The sequence below is a fragment of the Ambystoma mexicanum genome, chromosome 8 (assembly GCF_040938575.1).
Source record: "Ambystoma mexicanum isolate Mex_15411 chromosome 8, UKY_AmexF1_1, whole genome shotgun sequence".
NCBI lineage: Eukaryota > Metazoa > Chordata > Amphibia > Caudata > Ambystomatidae > Ambystoma > Ambystoma mexicanum.
Genome location: NC_090929.1, coordinates 584,317,456 through 584,335,379, shown reverse-complemented (window position 1 = coordinate 584,335,379; position 17,924 = coordinate 584,317,456). Strand labels below are relative to the sequence as shown.

Genomic DNA, 17,924 nt, shown 5'->3' with positions numbered 1-17,924 from the left:
GGCTGTCATGGCGCAAATAGCACCATGACTATCACCAACCTCAGAATGAGGCCCATGTTTCAGTGCGAGGGAGGTGATAGTGGTATGGGCATATATCCTAGATTGTGTTTCTTTGAATTCACGGGTCGCAGAACAATCCTGTTTACAATGTAATCCCCCCACATCTTCCTCAGGGTTCCATTGCACTTATGGGAAATTCAACAAAAAAAAGAAGGTCATTGCTACAACAGTCCCCGTGACACAACATTAGAACCTTTCAGATTTAGATGTGCTCGCCTTGATTGTCCACAGAACCCAGATCATGAATCCTCAATCAAATGACTATTATATCAAAGACACTTCTTGCATAAAACCGACTAAGGAGGTGCATGAATCATCTGTATATGAATATCCGACACACAATGTATGCCATTCTTGTAAAACAATGGAGAAGGACAACGGGTCTAGATCAAAAAATTCTTGACTATCGAGATCCATTCTCATATGGTTGTCCTATTGGTGAGCCCCAACTTTGGATATATATGTACATATGAATTTATTGAGACCAAAGTTATTTGTGCATCTGCCCTGGGAGAAATCATTAGAAACCCTGGTGCTCAGATCAACAGTAACTGACCAAAGTTTCAATCACTTATCATATATAATTCCTTGTGATATTGTATGGTGCATGCGCCTACTAGAAATGTAATGGCTAAAGTATCAGTTCAATGCACTAAAATCGATTAGACTAGCTGAAAATGTCTCTCAGTGACACCTCCCTATGTGTCTTTCTGTAATAACGGTATCCCTTACCTAATACCAAAAAAGATGTGTAGATTAATGATTATCCACATTTCTCCTGTAATCCTTTCCAGGTTCGAGCAAAGTGGATTGCGTGAATCTCACTGATGCAGTTCTGTGTGCCTGTGCGGATGACAGAAACCAGTGATTTACCTCCTTTTAAAATATGCCAAAGGTGCAATCTTTTTCTATATCCCACAATGTAAGGTTCAGGAGGTGTTGTCCTCCCATTCCTGTTACCTATAAGGGAATCATCCTATCAGGGGCATGAAAGGCACTCGACTCACTTTTCATTTTATATGGTCCCACATCCAGCATTCATCGTCATCTTGGACTGTGAGTGTCATCATCTTGGCACTAGCGTGCTTGAATAAGGAGGACATTATGATGTATGGCGGATGAGGTCATCATGCGCTAATACAGCTGCCACTTTGAAAGCAAGCTGCACACAGCGGCAGATGCAATTATGAGTGTGTAATTTGAGCTGAGGCAACAATGCACTCGGCTAGAATGTTGTGGTGTCAAACAGGTTTGTACACACTGGACAACAGTTCGAGAAGGCAGAGTTCCAACTGCAGCTGTGTAGGGTCTTATGGGTTTCAAGGCATTGAACCAGATGGCTCTTGCGACTGTGGCGTGACAACAGTCAGCGGTGCAGCCGGATGCAGTTCGATGACTCAACTGTCTCAAAAATGTCCTTAAAAGATGGACGCTGGATGATGCTTGTGTGGCACTCATCCTAGCTTCTTCACATTGGCTCATGTCCTTTCAAGGCAGACGGCCCAAAGCTCAGGAGAGTGATTGCAGGTAATGGCCCTGTCCTTTGTTCAGAGGCTCTCCGGCACTTCCCACCTAGGAAACTTGCTGGCAGAACCTAGCAGGGCATGCTGTGTGCTAGCTGGGTACCGGTTCTGGAGCTGCTGGACCGGTCCTCTGAGTCCGGTATCTCCCTCTGTTCCCTAGGAGATGTTTAGGGGAGGGATCTTGCTTCCCTCTTGGAACAACTGCCCTTCCTTCACTGGCGGAAGATGTAAGGTAGACTGTACCGTCAGCCCAGGTCAAAATGAGTCCTTCGTTTTACTCCTTTCAAAGTCATCAGATGATCTCCCAAGTGAAGGTTCAGCCCTCTTTTAAAGCCCAATTGGCCCCAGTTATTGGTGCAGGCTAAGCCGAGGAACTAATCCTGGGTCCCCACCAACAATCTTCTGTTATGCATGAGGTCAGGACCAGAGTGCTCTGCAACAGGACGGACAAGGAGTGACAACATATACCTAAGTCCCACCCATATACTCTGTTGTAGATCAGAGTGTCTCTCTGGTTAACTGAGCGCTCTGTGACTCTTCATTAAAGCGCAGGTTTCTCTTGAAGTATATGGTGAGAGCGGACTTCTTGTCTCCCCCAAATCACATACTTCTCCCCTCTGAAAGGGGTCTGCTCTCCAGGGACACCTGCGGTAACTGCTGGACTCATACGGGCCATTCACTGCCTTTCATACAGAGAGGTGGGAACTATCTTTGAGTTGACACATTGCATACCAAAGGGGTGATAGTGCCACCTTTCCTGTTATCGGTCCGGCAAACAAGCCCCTCCTCTAGGCTTGCTTCAATTATCTCGTTAGTATGCACTGCCACCAGCCGGATTATACAAAAGGAATTAAATTAGGCTGTCCATGGCTGGAGGATGGTGTGCCTTCCCCCTACTTGACATGCTTTGATGTAGCCGAGGCTGTCACATTCCAGCTGAATATGATAGGGGAAGACGGCGTCTGTAGGCTGTGTCTTCCCGGAGTACACGTGACTATGTGTTTTGTGCAGGAAGCAGAGTAAATGGGTGTGGAATGGCCACACTGTCAGAAAACTGCAGTGGATCAGACATTTGGGGAAACTAATAACCCGTATTCAAATAAGGGGTATGCTCCCTAGCTCGCCCTCCCATTTGCACTATCAGGCAACTCTTCCACGTAATACCAAAGCTGTGACTATCCGTCGTGTATCTGCTCGGCGGCATTGGGAGTTACCATGGAAATGATGTCCTCCCGCGATCATCAGGTCACGTGTCTTTTCACGTTATGCTCAGTTTCCACCTTGTCATGTGATCTGGGGTTTCCTACTTATGCCCTGTCCATTTTTTAAATCTCTGCTTCTGAATTCGTTTTCTACAGCCTTTTTGCATTTGGTGATTTTGTTTCCTTGGTTACCTACCCAGCTACGGCTTACAGAATCCCTTTGTCTTTCTGCCTGTCTGTTTCAAGAAAGTTATGTTAAGATGATTGGAACACTATTTAACCTGCTACGTTTGCTGATTTTATACTTCATCCTGTCTGCACGGTTATCGACTCGGAACCCACCTGACTCCTATTCCTGCTCTCGCAACTTGCTGTCCATCGCACGCATTCAAATAACTAATCCCGCATTCACCCTAGGAATCCTTGCTCACTTATCTTTATCGAGGCTTCCTTCCTCGCGTGTATCTGGACTGCCTCCTGGAACTCTGTTAGGTGTCCTCGTGCCGGCGGGTGTTAGGAGGAACAGTTCTTCACATCGGTTGAACTTGGGCTGCCTTCTGGGAACTCTGTTAGGTGTCCTTGTGCCGGCGGGTGTTAGGAGGAGCATTTCTTCACATCGGTTGAACTGGGACTGCCTTCTAGGATCTCTGCTAGGCGTCCTCGTGCTGGCGGGTGTTAGGAGGAGCATTGCTTCACGTCTGTTGTACAAGGACTGTTTTCCGGCTGTTAGGTGTTTCAACATCATTCCCTAACAAATGCAATTCCGAATATTACATTCTAAGGAACCCTACTCTTGGGCATATGGTAAGAGTGTTGTCTTGCTTTGTCATACTGTTCATGCCACGGCTACATTTCTTGGTTAAATAACCCATTTCCAATACTCTGTTATCCTCTTCATAGGATATGCCAGTTACCTTACATCAGGATTACTGATCTTAGTACTGGGACCTTACCTGCTACTCCAAAGGTACAACTCCTCGATCTTGCCTTGCTTATTGCTCACATAAATACATTTTTTATACTAACCCTCACTTTCCTTTGCAGGTCAGCGACCCGGTGGCGTCCATCATTCTTTGGGTCAGTAGACTAGATTATTATGCATCCCTGAGAAGTACATTGGCAGAAAGAACTTGTCGGCTACACGAAGGGTTCAACTGCCGGAGCAGAACTCCAACCAGGAATATCATAGAGTTCTGACATATTCTGAAGACTCTTTCCTGAATGGACGCTACTAGTGACCCGTTGGCTGCACTGGCTCAGATAGTGGCAGACCTTAGGGCTGACATGACAGCCGCTTATGAAGCCACTCAACGAAACCTTCACGAATTTCGTGCCAGCATGCAACCTAGTGGAGCAAGCACCTCGGGGACGGCATCGGGTTCAGCTTCCACTTCAGGCGGTTCCTCCACCAGACAGGAGAGTACTCCTATGTACATGGCAGTTCAATTTCCCATTGTTCCACTGTAACGTTTCCATGGTGATCCAAAACACTTTGGTACCTTCATCAATCAGTGTAAGCTACACTTTTTGTGTAGGCCATCCTTGTTCCCCGATTCTACCACCAAATCGGCATTCATTTTGTCCTATTTAGGTGGTACCGCAGCGGTTTGGGCTAATCCGTTGCTGGAACAAGGGAGTCAATTGCTTCATGATTTTGATGCATTAATCACTGCTATGTCACGTGTATTCGATACCAGATACAAATCCCAGGCCAATGATTTGGAACTCTTGTTCTTGCAACAAAGGGACACCCCTTTGTTGGCTTTTCTTGCCCGTTTCAATCAGTTGGTGGCTGAGACAGGGTGGCCTGATGAAAAGAAGGCTGCCTTGTTTTACAAAGGTTTGTCTGACACCTTGAAGGATGCCCTTGCCACAGTACCGGTGGTGCCCTCCACATTCCCCGAATTGTTGGATCTAGTCTTGCAGATAGACGCTCGTAGGTCGGAAAAGAAAGGGGAGAAATGAGGTGTGTTTCTTGCTCCACCTCCTGTAAGTACTCCATCCGCAGCGGATGGAGAACCCATGCAGATCGGGGCAATTTGGGGTCCTCTGTCTTCTGAGGAAAGGGAACACCGTAAAAAGAACAATTTATGTTTCTCTTGTGGTTCCGCAGAACATTTCCGAAGAGAATGCCCGGAAAAGCCTAAGAAGCAGGGAAATGCCAGGGCACGGCAATAGAAGGAACCCCTTTGCAGAGCAAGAATAAGCAGTATTCCTGCTTATCAGTACCTTTTGTCTTACATGCCGCGCTGACCTATCCTTCTAGAGATTCATGGTCTGTTCAGGTGGTTTTGGACTCCAGCGCCACAGGGAATTACATTGATGCTCAGTATGTACATGATTGGAACATCCCTGTCACACCTAAAGACCATCCAGAGTTAGTCAGCGCAGTGGACGGTACCACTTTATTATCAGGTCTGGTTACTGAACGTACCGTAAACCTTGTTTTGACCCTCTCCTCCAGGCATGTGGAGGAGATGCATTTTGATGTTATTGCAGCACCTCAGTTCAAGGTCATACTGGGCTTACCATGGCCGGTGTTGCATAGCCCTTTGGTGGATTGGCAATCTGGTATGCTCAAGTTCACTTCTGAACACTTTGAAAGCCGCTGCTTTGCCCCAACGTCCGAAGTGCTCATCCCATGTTTCCCACTGTTAGATGGAGCTTCCGTGATTGGGGGCATATCTTCGGTTCTTCTACCTAAAGAGTCTGAAGCATTTCGGGACGTTTTCGACAAGGTAGGGGCAGAGAAACTACCACCACATCATCCTTACTATTGTCCCATTGACCTTGTGGAAGGGGCTAGGATTCCTTCAGGGAGGGTTTACTCTCTTACTCAAAAAGAGAATATGGTCCTGAAGGAATATCTGGACAAAGCTCTTGAGAACGGTTTCATACGTCACTCTCATTCTCCGGCTGCCTCTCCTCTCTTCTTTGTACCCAAGAAGGAAGGGGACCTGCGTTCATGTATTGATTATCGGGAACTCAACGCAATAACCATACACAATTAATACCCTATTCCACTCATATCTGTCTTATTAGATCAGTTGGGTACCTCTGAATACTTCACGAAACTGGACTTACGGGGTGCTTACAATCTCATAAGAATGAATGAAGGGGATGAGTGGAAGACGGATTTTAAGACCAAACATGGCCTTTTTGAATACCTGGTTATGCCATTTGGACTTTGTAATACCCCGGACACCTTCCAGAGATTCATCAATGACGTACTGAGTGACTTGTTGGATAGGTACGTAGTCGTATATCTGGATGATATCCTGATATATTCTCGTTCCTACGAAGAGCATGTCAAACACGTGTCTACTGTTCTACAATGTTTAAGGGAAAACACTCTGTATGCCAAGCTCGAGAAATGTTTGTTCAATGTTAAGGAGGTTGAGTTCCTTGGTTACGACATCACCAATATGGGCATCAAGATGAGCGATATCAAATTTAAGGCCGTTTTGGAGTGGCCCACCCCTACCACTGTTAAAGCCTTGCAGTCATTTCTTTGCTTTGCGAACTTTTATCAGCGGTTTATCCGGTCTTTTTCGGAACCTGTCGCTCCATTGACTGCTTTAACAAGTAACACACGTCAGTTCATAGGGAGTGAAGAGGCCCAACAAGATTTTGATGCCTTGAAGGTGGCTTTTACGACCGCACCAGTCCTTAAAAAAAACCCTGATCCCGGACTTCCTTTTCATGTGGAGGCTGATGCCTCAGAAGTCGCGGTAGGTGCGGTCCTTTCCCAATATGCAATGATACTGGTTTATTACATCCAGTGGCTTATCACTCACGTAAACTCACACAGTACGAGCAGAACTATACGGTCACTGAAAGCGAACTCCTAGCTGTTAGGGACGCGTTCGTAGTATGGAGGCACCATCTACTCAGTACAGTCTCTCCTGTACAGGTGTACATGGACCATCGGAACCTACTCACCTTGCAATCTTTGAAATGTACCATGGCTCGTCATGCCAGAAGGCACAAATTCTTCTCTATGTACAACTTTGTGTTAACGTACCGTCCAGGTCAGTTTAACTTAAAAGCTGATGCTCTTTCACAGATTCACGGTTCTCCATCTCGGACATGGGATGGCGCCATCCTCCTTGATAACCAGGTGGTCTGTTCATGCACTTTACAACCGACATTAAAATCATTGATCCAGGAATGGGTAACTAAAGAACCTAGCGAAATCAAGGATTACAACATGGATGTGATCAAGAAATTGCCATACTTTCAAGGCCGTGTCTACATTCCCGATCAAGTTACGAGACACGTGGCCTTACAATGGTGTCACGATTCATTGGTGGCTGCACATCCTGGTAAATGCAAAACTCTGGAACTGTTGCAACGTTGGTGCTGGTGGCCTCTATGTTCCGGGATACGTCCTCCTTACATATCCTCTTGTTCCATATGTGCCCAATGTAAAGGTACTACAGCTAAACCAATGGGACTCTTACAGCCTCTCCCTGTTCTTAAACGTCCTTGGTCCATGATCTCAATGGATTTAATTGTGGAACTTCCTCCAGTCATGGGATATGACACCATATGGGTGATAGTTGACTACTTTACCAAACTGGCCCTGTTTATCCCCTGCAAGGGACTACCTACCGCTCCTGCTCTTGCTGACCTTTTTCTGCACAACGTTTTTCATTTGTTTGGTCTTCCAGATGTTATAGTATCGGACCGAGGGACACAGTCCACCTCCCGTTTCTGGAAACACCTCACCAGTTCCATTGGTATTGAAGATCGCTATTCTAGTGCATATCATCCACAAACTGATGGGCAGACTGAACGCCTTAATGCTACCTTAGAACAGTATTTGCGTTGTCTCACTTTACAAAACCAGGTTTTCGGTTCTTGTTCATGCTGAGTTTTCTTACAATAACTCTGTCCATGCCTCTACTGGTACCACACCATTCCATGCTATGTACGGCCAAAATACACAGACCATTCCTATGGACTTGACACCTGATAGGACTAACCCGGCAGTACACGCTTGCCTTCGGGACCTTTCTGCTGTGTATAAAGCAGTAGGTCTCCATTTGATGGAGGCCCAAGAGAAATCTAAAGCTTATGCTGACCGACACCGTCAAGAGGGCCCTCAGTATTCCATTGGTTCCAAGGTATGTTTGTCCACCAAAAACCTCTGCCTCCCAGGCCGTAAGTGTCGGTTGCCTCGTTTTCTGGGTCCTTTTCTGGTACAGCACTGATTAATCTGATGGTTGTCAGGTTGGAGTTGCCCAGGTCATGGAAAGTACATCCTGTATTTCACATAACGTTACTCAAGTGTGGAGAATACTAGGTTGCATATTTGCTCTTCCCCTGTTATGGTTCAAGGCACAGAGGAATACGAAGTCAATGCCATCCTTGACACCAAGGTTTCCAGGGGTACTAGGTTATTTCTGGTGGACTGGAAAGGTTATGATCCAGCGGATCGGACATGGGAACCTGCCTCTAATATCCATGCCCCGCTACTCATGTCCTGCTTCCTTTCATCAGGTAGGGGGTGTCACCATTGGGGGAAGATACTGTCAGGAAAATGCAGTGGACCAGACATTTGGGGAAACTAAGAACCTGTATTCAAGTAAGGGGTCCACTCCCTAGCTCTCCCTCAAGTTCGCACTATCAGGCAACTCTTCCACGTAATCCCAAAGCTGTGACTATCCGCCATGTACCGGTTCGGTGGCGTTGGGAGTTACCATGGAAACGAGGTCATTCCGCGTTCATCAGGTCACGTGTCTTTTCATGTTAAGCTCTGTTTCCACCTTGTCATGTGATCTGGGGTTTCCTACTTATGCCCTGCCCGTTTTTGAATTCACTGCTTCTGAATTCGTTTTCTACAGCCTTTTTGCATTTAGTGATTTTGTTTTCTTGGTTACCCACCCGGCTACGTCTTACGGAATCCCTTTGTCTTGCTCCCTGTCTGTCTGTTTCAAGAAAGCTACGTTATGACCATTGGAACGCTATTTGACCTGCTAGGTTTGCCGATTTTGTACTTCATCTTGTCTGCACGACTCGGAACCCACCTGACTCCTATTCCTGCTCTTGCAACTTGCTGTCCATCGCACGCATTCAAATAACCATTCCCGCATTCATCCTAGGAATCCTTGCTCACATACCTTTATCAAGACTTCCTTCCTCGCGTGCATCTGGACTGTCTCCTGGAACTCTGTTAGGCGTCCTCGAGCCGGCGGGTGTTAGGAAGAACATTTCTTCACACCGGTTGAACTTGGACTTCCTTCTGGGAACTCTGTTAGGCGTCCTCGTGCCGGCGGGTGTTAGGAGGAGCATTTCTTCAAACCGGTTGAACTGGGACTGCCTTCTGGGAACTCTGCTAGGCATTATCGTGCTGGGGGATGTTAGGAGAAGCATTGCTTCACGTCTGTTGTACAAGGACTGTTTTCCGGCTGGTAGGTGTTTCAACATCATTCCCTAACAAATCCAATTCCGGATATTACATTCTAAGGAACCCTACTCTTGGGCATATGTTAAGAGTGATGTCTTGTTTTGTCATACTGCTCATGCCACTGCTACATTTCTTGGTTAAATAACCCATTTCCAATACTCTGTTATCCTCTTCATAGGATACGCCAGTTAATCTTACATCAGGATTACAGGATTACTGATCTTAGTACTGGGACCTTACCTGCTAGTCTAAAGGTACAACTCTTCGATCTTGCCTTTCTTATTGCTCACGTAAATTTATTTTTTGTACTAACCATGACTTTCCTTTGCAAGTCAGCGGAATCCAGTGGCGTCCATCCAACTTTGGGTCAATAGACTTCTCATGCGATTATTATACATCCCTGAGAGCTACATTGGCAGAAAGAACTTGTCGGCTACACGACGGGTTCAACTGCTGGAGCAGAACTCCAACCAGGAATATCATAGAGTTCTGACACACACACATTTCTCTGAGGTTTGTCTCCCATCATTCATTTTCATTATTAAACAATCTAAAAAAACCCAAGTGAGCACCCTCCCCCCATGCAGATGGTTGAATTCCTCACACCTTCTTTTAAAGGTAAAAGTCCACAATGACTGGGCGAAAGCTAGCCTGCTTTAGAAGTCCAGTCTCTGTCCTTGAAAGAAGTGGACCTTGTCCTTCTGACATCGACCCAAAGAGCTTTGCTCTAGGGGATGTAGAGGGGAAGAGGAAGGAGAGGCAGAGTCACAGAGAAACAAAATGGGGGAACCTCCCTCAACTGTACAGAGCTCCCCCTATCCATACTAAACCAGACACCCTTCCCTTCTCAATGGGATCAAAAGCCATTACACAGGCAGCACCCTGGTGTGAGGCTAAGCCTTTTGTGAATGGGTGAGCCCCTCTGATTCATGTTCCCAGGGCCGATTCCTGTAGAGTGGCTATCCCTGGGACAGGTTGATACCTCCCTTCACAAAGGGACAGCGAGAGGCAATCCCCCATTCTACATTCCTGACAGTAAGGCAAGGTCCAGCCTTTCTGGGGAGAATATATATACACTCTTCCAAAGCTGAACTGGGCCTACACGGCCGACATGTGTAATTTCAATGTGATTTGGCTGAAATGATTGAGAACAGCGTAATGCGCCATGCACTAACTCAGACATGGCTTATAAGTCGACCCTGCCACTAGCATGGACTACTTAAGATCACATTTTGTAACAGCGGTGCATTTCTCAAATGCAGCCCCTGCACTGCAGAGACTTGGCTGTCCCTGCAGCTGTCAATAGGGCATCTGTGACCTCTGAAACTGTTCTGTGCCACTGGTAGAGCAAGCAGGCGCTGCAAATCAGGATACTGCTACAGCAAGGCACAGGTACACACTATGCTTTTCGCATGAAGAGTATGAAAGGGGATCTAATCAGCAGATTTCCCTTTCAGAGATCGAATTACCCACATCATTTGATTAAATTAATACAAATCAAAAAATCTGGGGCTCCCAAGCCCTTCCCAAATGGCAATTGGTCACACTGGATATTTCCAAAAGTGATTCTTTTTTGGCCCAGAGGGTCTACGTAACCTGTTTGATTGTAGCCTCCCCCATGTTTACATTCTATGATATGAATTCCAACAAGTTGGGTAGGAGGGTGATCCTAGGAGAAAAGAGTAACTAAACATCACTGTAATGGTGATGCAGGTACTTAGTCCATAGACCTCCTGCTTGCCCCATACCCACACAGCCTTCCCCATGTGCACATGCCAGTGCCGTCTCACTTGCACTGCCAACTCACTAGCACTTGGTTTAAAAACACGGGGAACCACCACGTCCATGCATATACGCAATATGGCAATATGGAGAAAGTTGAACTGGGAGCCCATGGTGGTATGCTTGCGTACCGGGGTGAGGGGCCGTGGGTGTACATTCTGTAGCTACAGCTTTTCCATAGGACACTGCAGTTTTCCAACTTGCCTTACTGCAGTAACAGGATTCCCAACGGCCTGCGCAGGAGAGGGAGGTACAGACTATAAGTACATAAATCACTACGAAGGGAACATTTAATTTTGATTCCATGTCTCAAGATTGTGGACCACCTGGGGAACCTGGGGCAGAAAGTGGGGAGGGGTGCCAGGACCTCCAAAAACGACTGCCAACATCCAGTGTGACAGGGTAAGCTGTTAAAGAGGCACTGATGACTATATGTTTGGTTAGTTTTCAGGGGCAGTGCATCAGGGATGTGGAGGTAGAGATAGAAAGAACACTGAAGGCCTGCACCATCAAGTACCAGAAGAGAGGAGTTGTGAGTGGGGGTGGTGCAGAGGATATCTAGGTGTGGAGCACCAGTGCCCTAAGAACCAATGTGGTGATGACGTGCGTACATGCAAGCAGAGTGGTCTGGTGCTGTGATCAGAAGATGCACTAAAGTACTTAAGCAATAGTCCAGGAGCGAAGAGCTGGGAGAGCTGATTCAGTGCTTCATGTGGATAATTCTTGAGGCTGGCCTTTGGGTGATCTGAGGTCTTATGGGATGGCAGACTGGAGGGAGAGGGTGATGGTCTAAGGTCACAAATCCTGAGAGGAGAAATGTAGTGGGGTTGTGGAAGCATTGCAGCAGCGGAGAAGGACAGACCAAAGAATGGTACTTTCTGGGATTGGGACAGTTCACCTGGTCTGAGAAGATGGGCTTGTGGATTTCCAAAGCAGTAAGGTGGTAGCCTGGAGGGGATGCCAGGGATTAGAAGCCAGTGGGTATGGTGGGCAGATAGAAGCATGGCCAAGTGTGGAGAGAGACATCGGAGGTGGTAGAGGAAGCTGCTGCATTGCTGAATGACCTCAGGGTGAGGTTGTGAAAGTGGTGCAGGAAATTGGGCTGAATGAGATCACAGGACGTTGGAGGAGAGGGGTGGTGGAAAGGGGAGACAGCCAGGTGGAGCTGATGGCCATCTGGTAGTTGCTGATACTACGGAATGGCCAGGTGGGGGTCAGGGGCAGTCCGGCGCTCAGGCATGGTAGATCCAGAACGCTGACCAGATTGCAGGAACCCTAACCGGGATAGTAGGAGAATCCAACAGGAATTCCGAAGAGAAGCGTTAGACATTGGGCCTCATTACGACCCAGGCGGTAAGGAATTACCGGTACCGGTAAGGGTACTGGTGCCAGTAATCCCTTACCGCCCAATTATGAGGTCCCTTTGTGGGTCCCTTCCATAACGGCTGGCTTTACCAGCCGTTAAGGAAGGGACCCGCAAAAGGACCCTGGAGGTAATTACGGTACTGCAATTTGCGGTGCCGTAATTACCGCCTTCCCCATTCCCATTGAGCCCTATGGGGGCAAGAATGGGAATGGGGAAGTGCCAATGGTGAATGGGGAATTACCGCCCCCGCCAACCTTGGAATGGGGCGGTAATTCCGCCATTCACCATGGCGGAATCCGGCGTCAACCATGGCGCTAATAGCGCCATTGTTAACGCCTGGGTCGTAATGAGGCCCATTGTGTTATGCTGCTAACGACAGGGGAGTCCGTGTTGTAACTTAAGGAACTTTCAGGAACAAATCTGAGGCCATGTTTCTTGTGGACTTGGTGTCTTAGTGTACGATAAGTGACTTAGTGTGAGTAATTCCCCATAGCAATTCTAGTGGCCTGGGGCGAGGCAGAACATTGTTGACTTTATTGTCTTTTTAAAGCTAGCTTGGGCCTCATTACGAGTCCGGCGGTAATGGTGCCGGAAATTCTGGCAGGTTACCGCCGGACTCGTATTACCATTCCGCCTCCGTGATTGCCGTAATTCCGGAGGTGGAAATCGGTAATTCCCCATTCCCATGCAGTCCCATAGGACTTCATGGGGATGGGGACCAGGGAAACACCGGCTCCGTCTATGACAGAGGTGGTGTTTCCATGTCCGCCTGCAGGCGGGTGGTGTTAAACCCGCAAGGACAGACCTGGCGGAAGTGACACCTCCCGCCTGCAGGACTCGGAATAAGCCGGTCCGGAAACAACAGTGGTGGCGGATTTACCACCACCATTGTTTCCGGACCGGCTGATTCGTAATGAGGCCCCTTGTCTATTTCATAGGGCCTCATTACATGAATGGCGGTAAAAATGGCACTATTAGCGCCATGGTTGCCGCCGGTATTTTACTGAGTACACCATGGTGAATGGCGGAATTACCGCCCTATTCCAGGGTGTGTGGGGGCGGTAATTACCCATTCACCATGGCACTTCCCCATTCCCATTTTTGCCCCCATAGGGCTCAATGGGAATGGGGAAGGTGGTAATTATGGTACCGCAAATTGCGTTAACGTAATTACCTCCTAGGTCCCTTTGCGGGTCCCGTCCTTAACGGCTGGTAAAACCAGCCGTTAAGGTAGGGTCCCTCAAAGGGACCTCGTAGTAAGGCGGTAAGGGTTTACCGGCACTGGTACCCTTACCGGTACCGGTAAACCCTTACCACCATCCGTGCAATGAGGCCCATACTCCTAGAGAGCCAGGGTGAATGAATGGCAAGGGATCATGGAAGGTGTTATGGCCATCCGAATGTCTTTGTTGGCTAAGCCACCCCAGTCCTAGTGCAGGATTTGAGTCCAAACAACCAACCCCACGACCACTTGTTCCCCCCATGATGAATATGAATATGTAAACTACATTAATTTAGCCATTGATAGTTACTGGGCCTCATTACGAGGTTATGGCTTCCTCCAAAATCGTTCCGACTCCGGTCTGGTGGATGGAGCAATTACCAATCCATTCCGAGGTCGGCGGGACCAGTAATTCCCCATTCATCAGAGCCATTCCCCATTCCCATTTGAGCCCCCATAGGGCTCAATGGGAAGGGGGAAGGCGGCAATAATGGTACCGCAAATTGCGGTACCGTTATTGACCCCGGTATCCCTTTGCGGGTCCTGTCCTTAACGCCTGGTAAAACCAGGCATTAAGGAAGGACCCGCAAAGGGAACTCGTAGTAGGGCGGTAAGGGATTAGCAGCCCCGATGCCCTTACCGGTGTTGGTGATCCCTTACCGCCCACCTCGTAATGAGGCCCACTGTCTACTTGGCCATTAATGTCATTGGGCCTCATTATGAGGTTAGAGGTAGCCATGGCGCTATTAGCACCATGGCTGCCTCCAAACCCGGGTCCGGTCTGGCGGAATGGGGACTTACCGGGACATTCCGACCTAGGCAGAATCGGTAAGTCCCCATTCCAAATGCCATTCCTCATTCCCATTTGAGCCCCCATAGGTCAAATGGGAATGGGGAAGGCGCTAATAACATTAGCTCCAAGGTCCCTTAACACATGTCAAGTAGCACTAAGCACTCCAATATGGCCGGGGGGTGGGGCATTAGCACAAGTTGGGGCGCTATCACTGTCTGCATCTCTTGCATTGTCAGGCTGCCTGATGCACCGGCGCGTAGGCTGCTTAAGCCTTCATGCTTCGTCCCTGGGTGACCCGACGAGGTAGGGGTTGGGGAGCAGGTGGCGGAGGGGGTACGAGTAATCCCTGCTGCTGCGTTTCACACCTGTGTGGCTCACTTTTTCTAACTGCGCTGCACTGTGTTTGGGGAGTGCTGTGCTGATGGCAGCGATGCAGTCGGTTCTCGGCACTAGGGTTGCGTAGCACTGTAAGCAAAAGTGTTGCTGCCAAAGACGTTACTTTCGATCATCCAATACAGTGGCATTCATTTTCCGATCCCAGAAAGGTAAAAGGTTGAGTCAAAATGCCTGACTTGCGCACATCTGCCACTGGCAGGCGCATTCTCCCACTGAGCTACCTTGTTGGGTGAGGCAGAATCACCTGCGTGATTCTGACGTGTACACGTTACTTCGAAAAGATACAGCCTATGGTAATAATTTGAATAAATGAGAGCGTTTGACGGGCAGGTGAAACTTTGCTTCCCTGCACCAGGCGGTGCGTGGTCCCGATCGGGGGCTCAGGTGCTTGGGCGGGAAATAGCAGCTGCCTGCTGCGCACTGACAGGCAGCCTCGCGTCAGCACCGCACCTCTGTCACTATGCAAAACCGGCCGCTTCTAATTTCTACAGCTGCTCAGCAAATATATTTTCATTAAAAAAATGCATGTTAATTCCAATCCTGCTTGTCTCCTCCCATGGCAGTACCAGCTGCTTAACTTGGTCACCTCTGGCATCATCACTAACTAGTAGTGCCCAAAATTATGGGATGGAGTTGCCATGGCAACCAGACTGGACGTCACAATCTGGGCATGTGTATTCCATTTTTGTCTCTCTCTCTCTCTTTATTTCCCGGCTGAGGGATTTGGGCTGAGTAACAGAGAGGGAGCGAGAGAAAGGAGATTTTTTTCTCGTAAGAAAAAATATATGTTTACATAAAAAAGAGAGGGCAGCCATCTTTCTTTACAAAAAAAAAATAACTCTCCTTCTGTGTACAGTAGATCCATGTGCACGAGATCCAGAGGACATCGGCAGCCCATGGGTTAATAGTGTGAAGCTTCGGAAAGAAAATACAACGGAGCCCGCAGGGGAAGATATCTCGGCGCTGCCCAAAGCATGCGAGGGCCCCTGGGGGATGAAGAGGACACAGCGGAGGAGATGGACAACGAGGAGCTGTCAGGTAGGAGATGGGTGTAGGTGCACGCCCGGGGTCGTGGGGCTGGCGTGGGTGGGCCGGGGGCCTCCGGGGAGGGAGCCATACTCTCTGCAGATAGAAAAGTGCAACCGGTCTCCACTTCTCCTCGCTGGTCGGGGCTGTGCAGAGACGGGGAGAGGCGGTTTTCTGGAGGTCTGTCCCGCAGTGTAAAGTTTTTGAGTGGTTGGGTTGGCAGTCGCGGGCACTTCCGCGAAGAGGCAGACAAAGCTGCCTCCTCTGCTTCCATGGCCACCGGGGACGAGTGAGCAGGTACAGCCAGGGGGCTCCCACCCTCGAAGCGTGGCCAGAGTCCATGTGGCTAAATTGCACTCCCACTTCAGGGGAGCTCCTTGGCTGGGGCTCCAGCCAGCCCCTGTCAAGACCCTACCGCAGCATATTGCCCCCCCAAAAATGGCTGTGGACGTGTTGGTTGCATTATTATAACAGAGGACGTCTTAGTGTTTTGGCTAGGAGACCGGGGTGTGTGTGTGTGTGCGTTTGGTTGGTTGCTGGAATGCCTGTCGATTCGGGTGTCAGGCGCGTTGGTTGTGTGCTTGGGAGCAGGCGGAAAGGATGCAGGTCCCAGCTCATAGTGCCATCTGCGCGAGGCGGAGCCAGCCTTGTGTTGTTGCATGCAGTAGCAGCAGCACACTGTGATTTGTAATGCAGTTTAATGGAGCTTTGATTCCAAGTGAAACATTGCCGTATTCGCTCAGGAAATTGTATTGCAGTGCGTTGTCTCCTTGAGGTTGCGTGGTCCCAGGCGACTTTAATGGAAATCGCAGGCAAAATACGCCAATAGTTTTGCGGTGTGACCAATGATTTGTCGATGAATTTGGGTCCTGACACAATTGTGCATTATGTTTTGTTATGGACTCGTATAATCTGAAGGGACAGCTGTGTAGGGAGCGTTCAGAGAAGTATTTAACACCTATGTGACGCACAACTTTTTTTTTAAAGCGATCTCGAGTTTTGCTGACTTTCTTGTGGTAAAATGATCTTGGTAAAACATAACAGAAAGGTATATGCTTGCCTGTCTCATACTCCCCGTAATGTGTCCTCATAGGATTAAAGTGTCAATTGGAATAAACCGTATCTTCCTAATGTAACTGCGCGAATACCAACCCCAGCGTGTATTGCGAGCGTCTTAGCCTCTTACACGTTCTATGGCTGCAACAAGGTGGAACCTCAACACAAAGCTCGTATTGTGACGTCACATGCATGGGCGGGCCCAGCGAGCCGGCAGCCGAGTAATGGCTCCACGGCTCTTTCATGAGTGGGGCTCTGATCTGAGGGCTCTGGGCCATTGGCTGCCTCTAAGTGGGGCTGTGGTCCAAAGCGTTTCCGATTGGCTGCCCCCAGCTGTCCTTTAAGCAAGGGAGTTGGTGCTGAGCTGCAGATGATAAGGACAAAAGCTGGAATATGTACACGAGATGAATCGGCCCTGCTGCTTAAGTGGCTATTCCATCGGGATTTACCAAGGCATGACATGGCTGAAGCATTGATTTGTGTGTATAGTTTTCCCCAACTCCGACTACTTCCCTTAAATGAGCATTGTTGGCATTTTTCCAAAATCCGACTAATTCCCTTAAATAGGCATTGTTGCATTTCCAAGGCGTACACTTTTTAATGCTAATGAAGTCCAGGTGACTACCCCTGACAGCCCCTCCTAAGCCCCAGTAACCCATCTAGCAGAGCATTTTTAGTTTGGGCTATTAAGCATAAACTATTGCAATAGAGTACAGATAGGGAGGGAAAGGCATATTGTTGGTAATGGGTGCGCACACTTCTACTTCACTCTGGCGTTGCTGCAAACACTCCAGAAAGTCGAGAAAAAAGAGTGCCCCATGCCCCTTGTAGTTTACTGGTCTTCGGTAATCTTCTTTACTGTAGATGAACGCATTGAAGCCTATACTTAAAATGCAGCGATACACATTCACACACGCTTTTCCCTCTGCCTTCTCCTCTCCGTGTCTATTCCTTCGGTCCCTTTAATATCCCCTCTCACTTGTACTGTTTTAGGAGGTGGGTGCCCACCCGCTTTATCTCAGCCCACTATAACCGGGCGTTACTGTAGATCAAAGCCGCACCCTTCTGGGTAGTACTTGCCTCACG

The 17,924-nt window shown here is 48.4% G+C and overlaps 1 protein-coding gene across 7 annotated transcripts in view; it reads left to right on the top strand.

Moving 5' to 3' along the window:
- Positions 1 to 15,431: 15,431 nt before the first annotated feature.
- CHD5 (chromodomain helicase DNA binding protein 5) overlaps positions 15,432 to 17,924 on the top strand; it is a 2,731,226-nt gene continuing 2,728,733 nt past the window's right edge. For 5 of the 7 annotated variants that reach the window (XM_069610279.1, XM_069610280.1, XM_069610282.1 and 2 more), the window contains exon 1: positions 15,458 to 15,794. In XM_069610279.1, the coding sequence (XP_069466380.1) occupies positions 15,731 to 15,794 (64 nt within the window). In that variant the 5' untranslated portion in view covers positions 15,458 to 15,730. Of the gene's footprint in view, positions 15,795 to 17,924 lie in introns of all 7 variants that reach the window. The other 2 variants (XM_069610277.1, XM_069610278.1) reach the window with 2 other exon arrangements.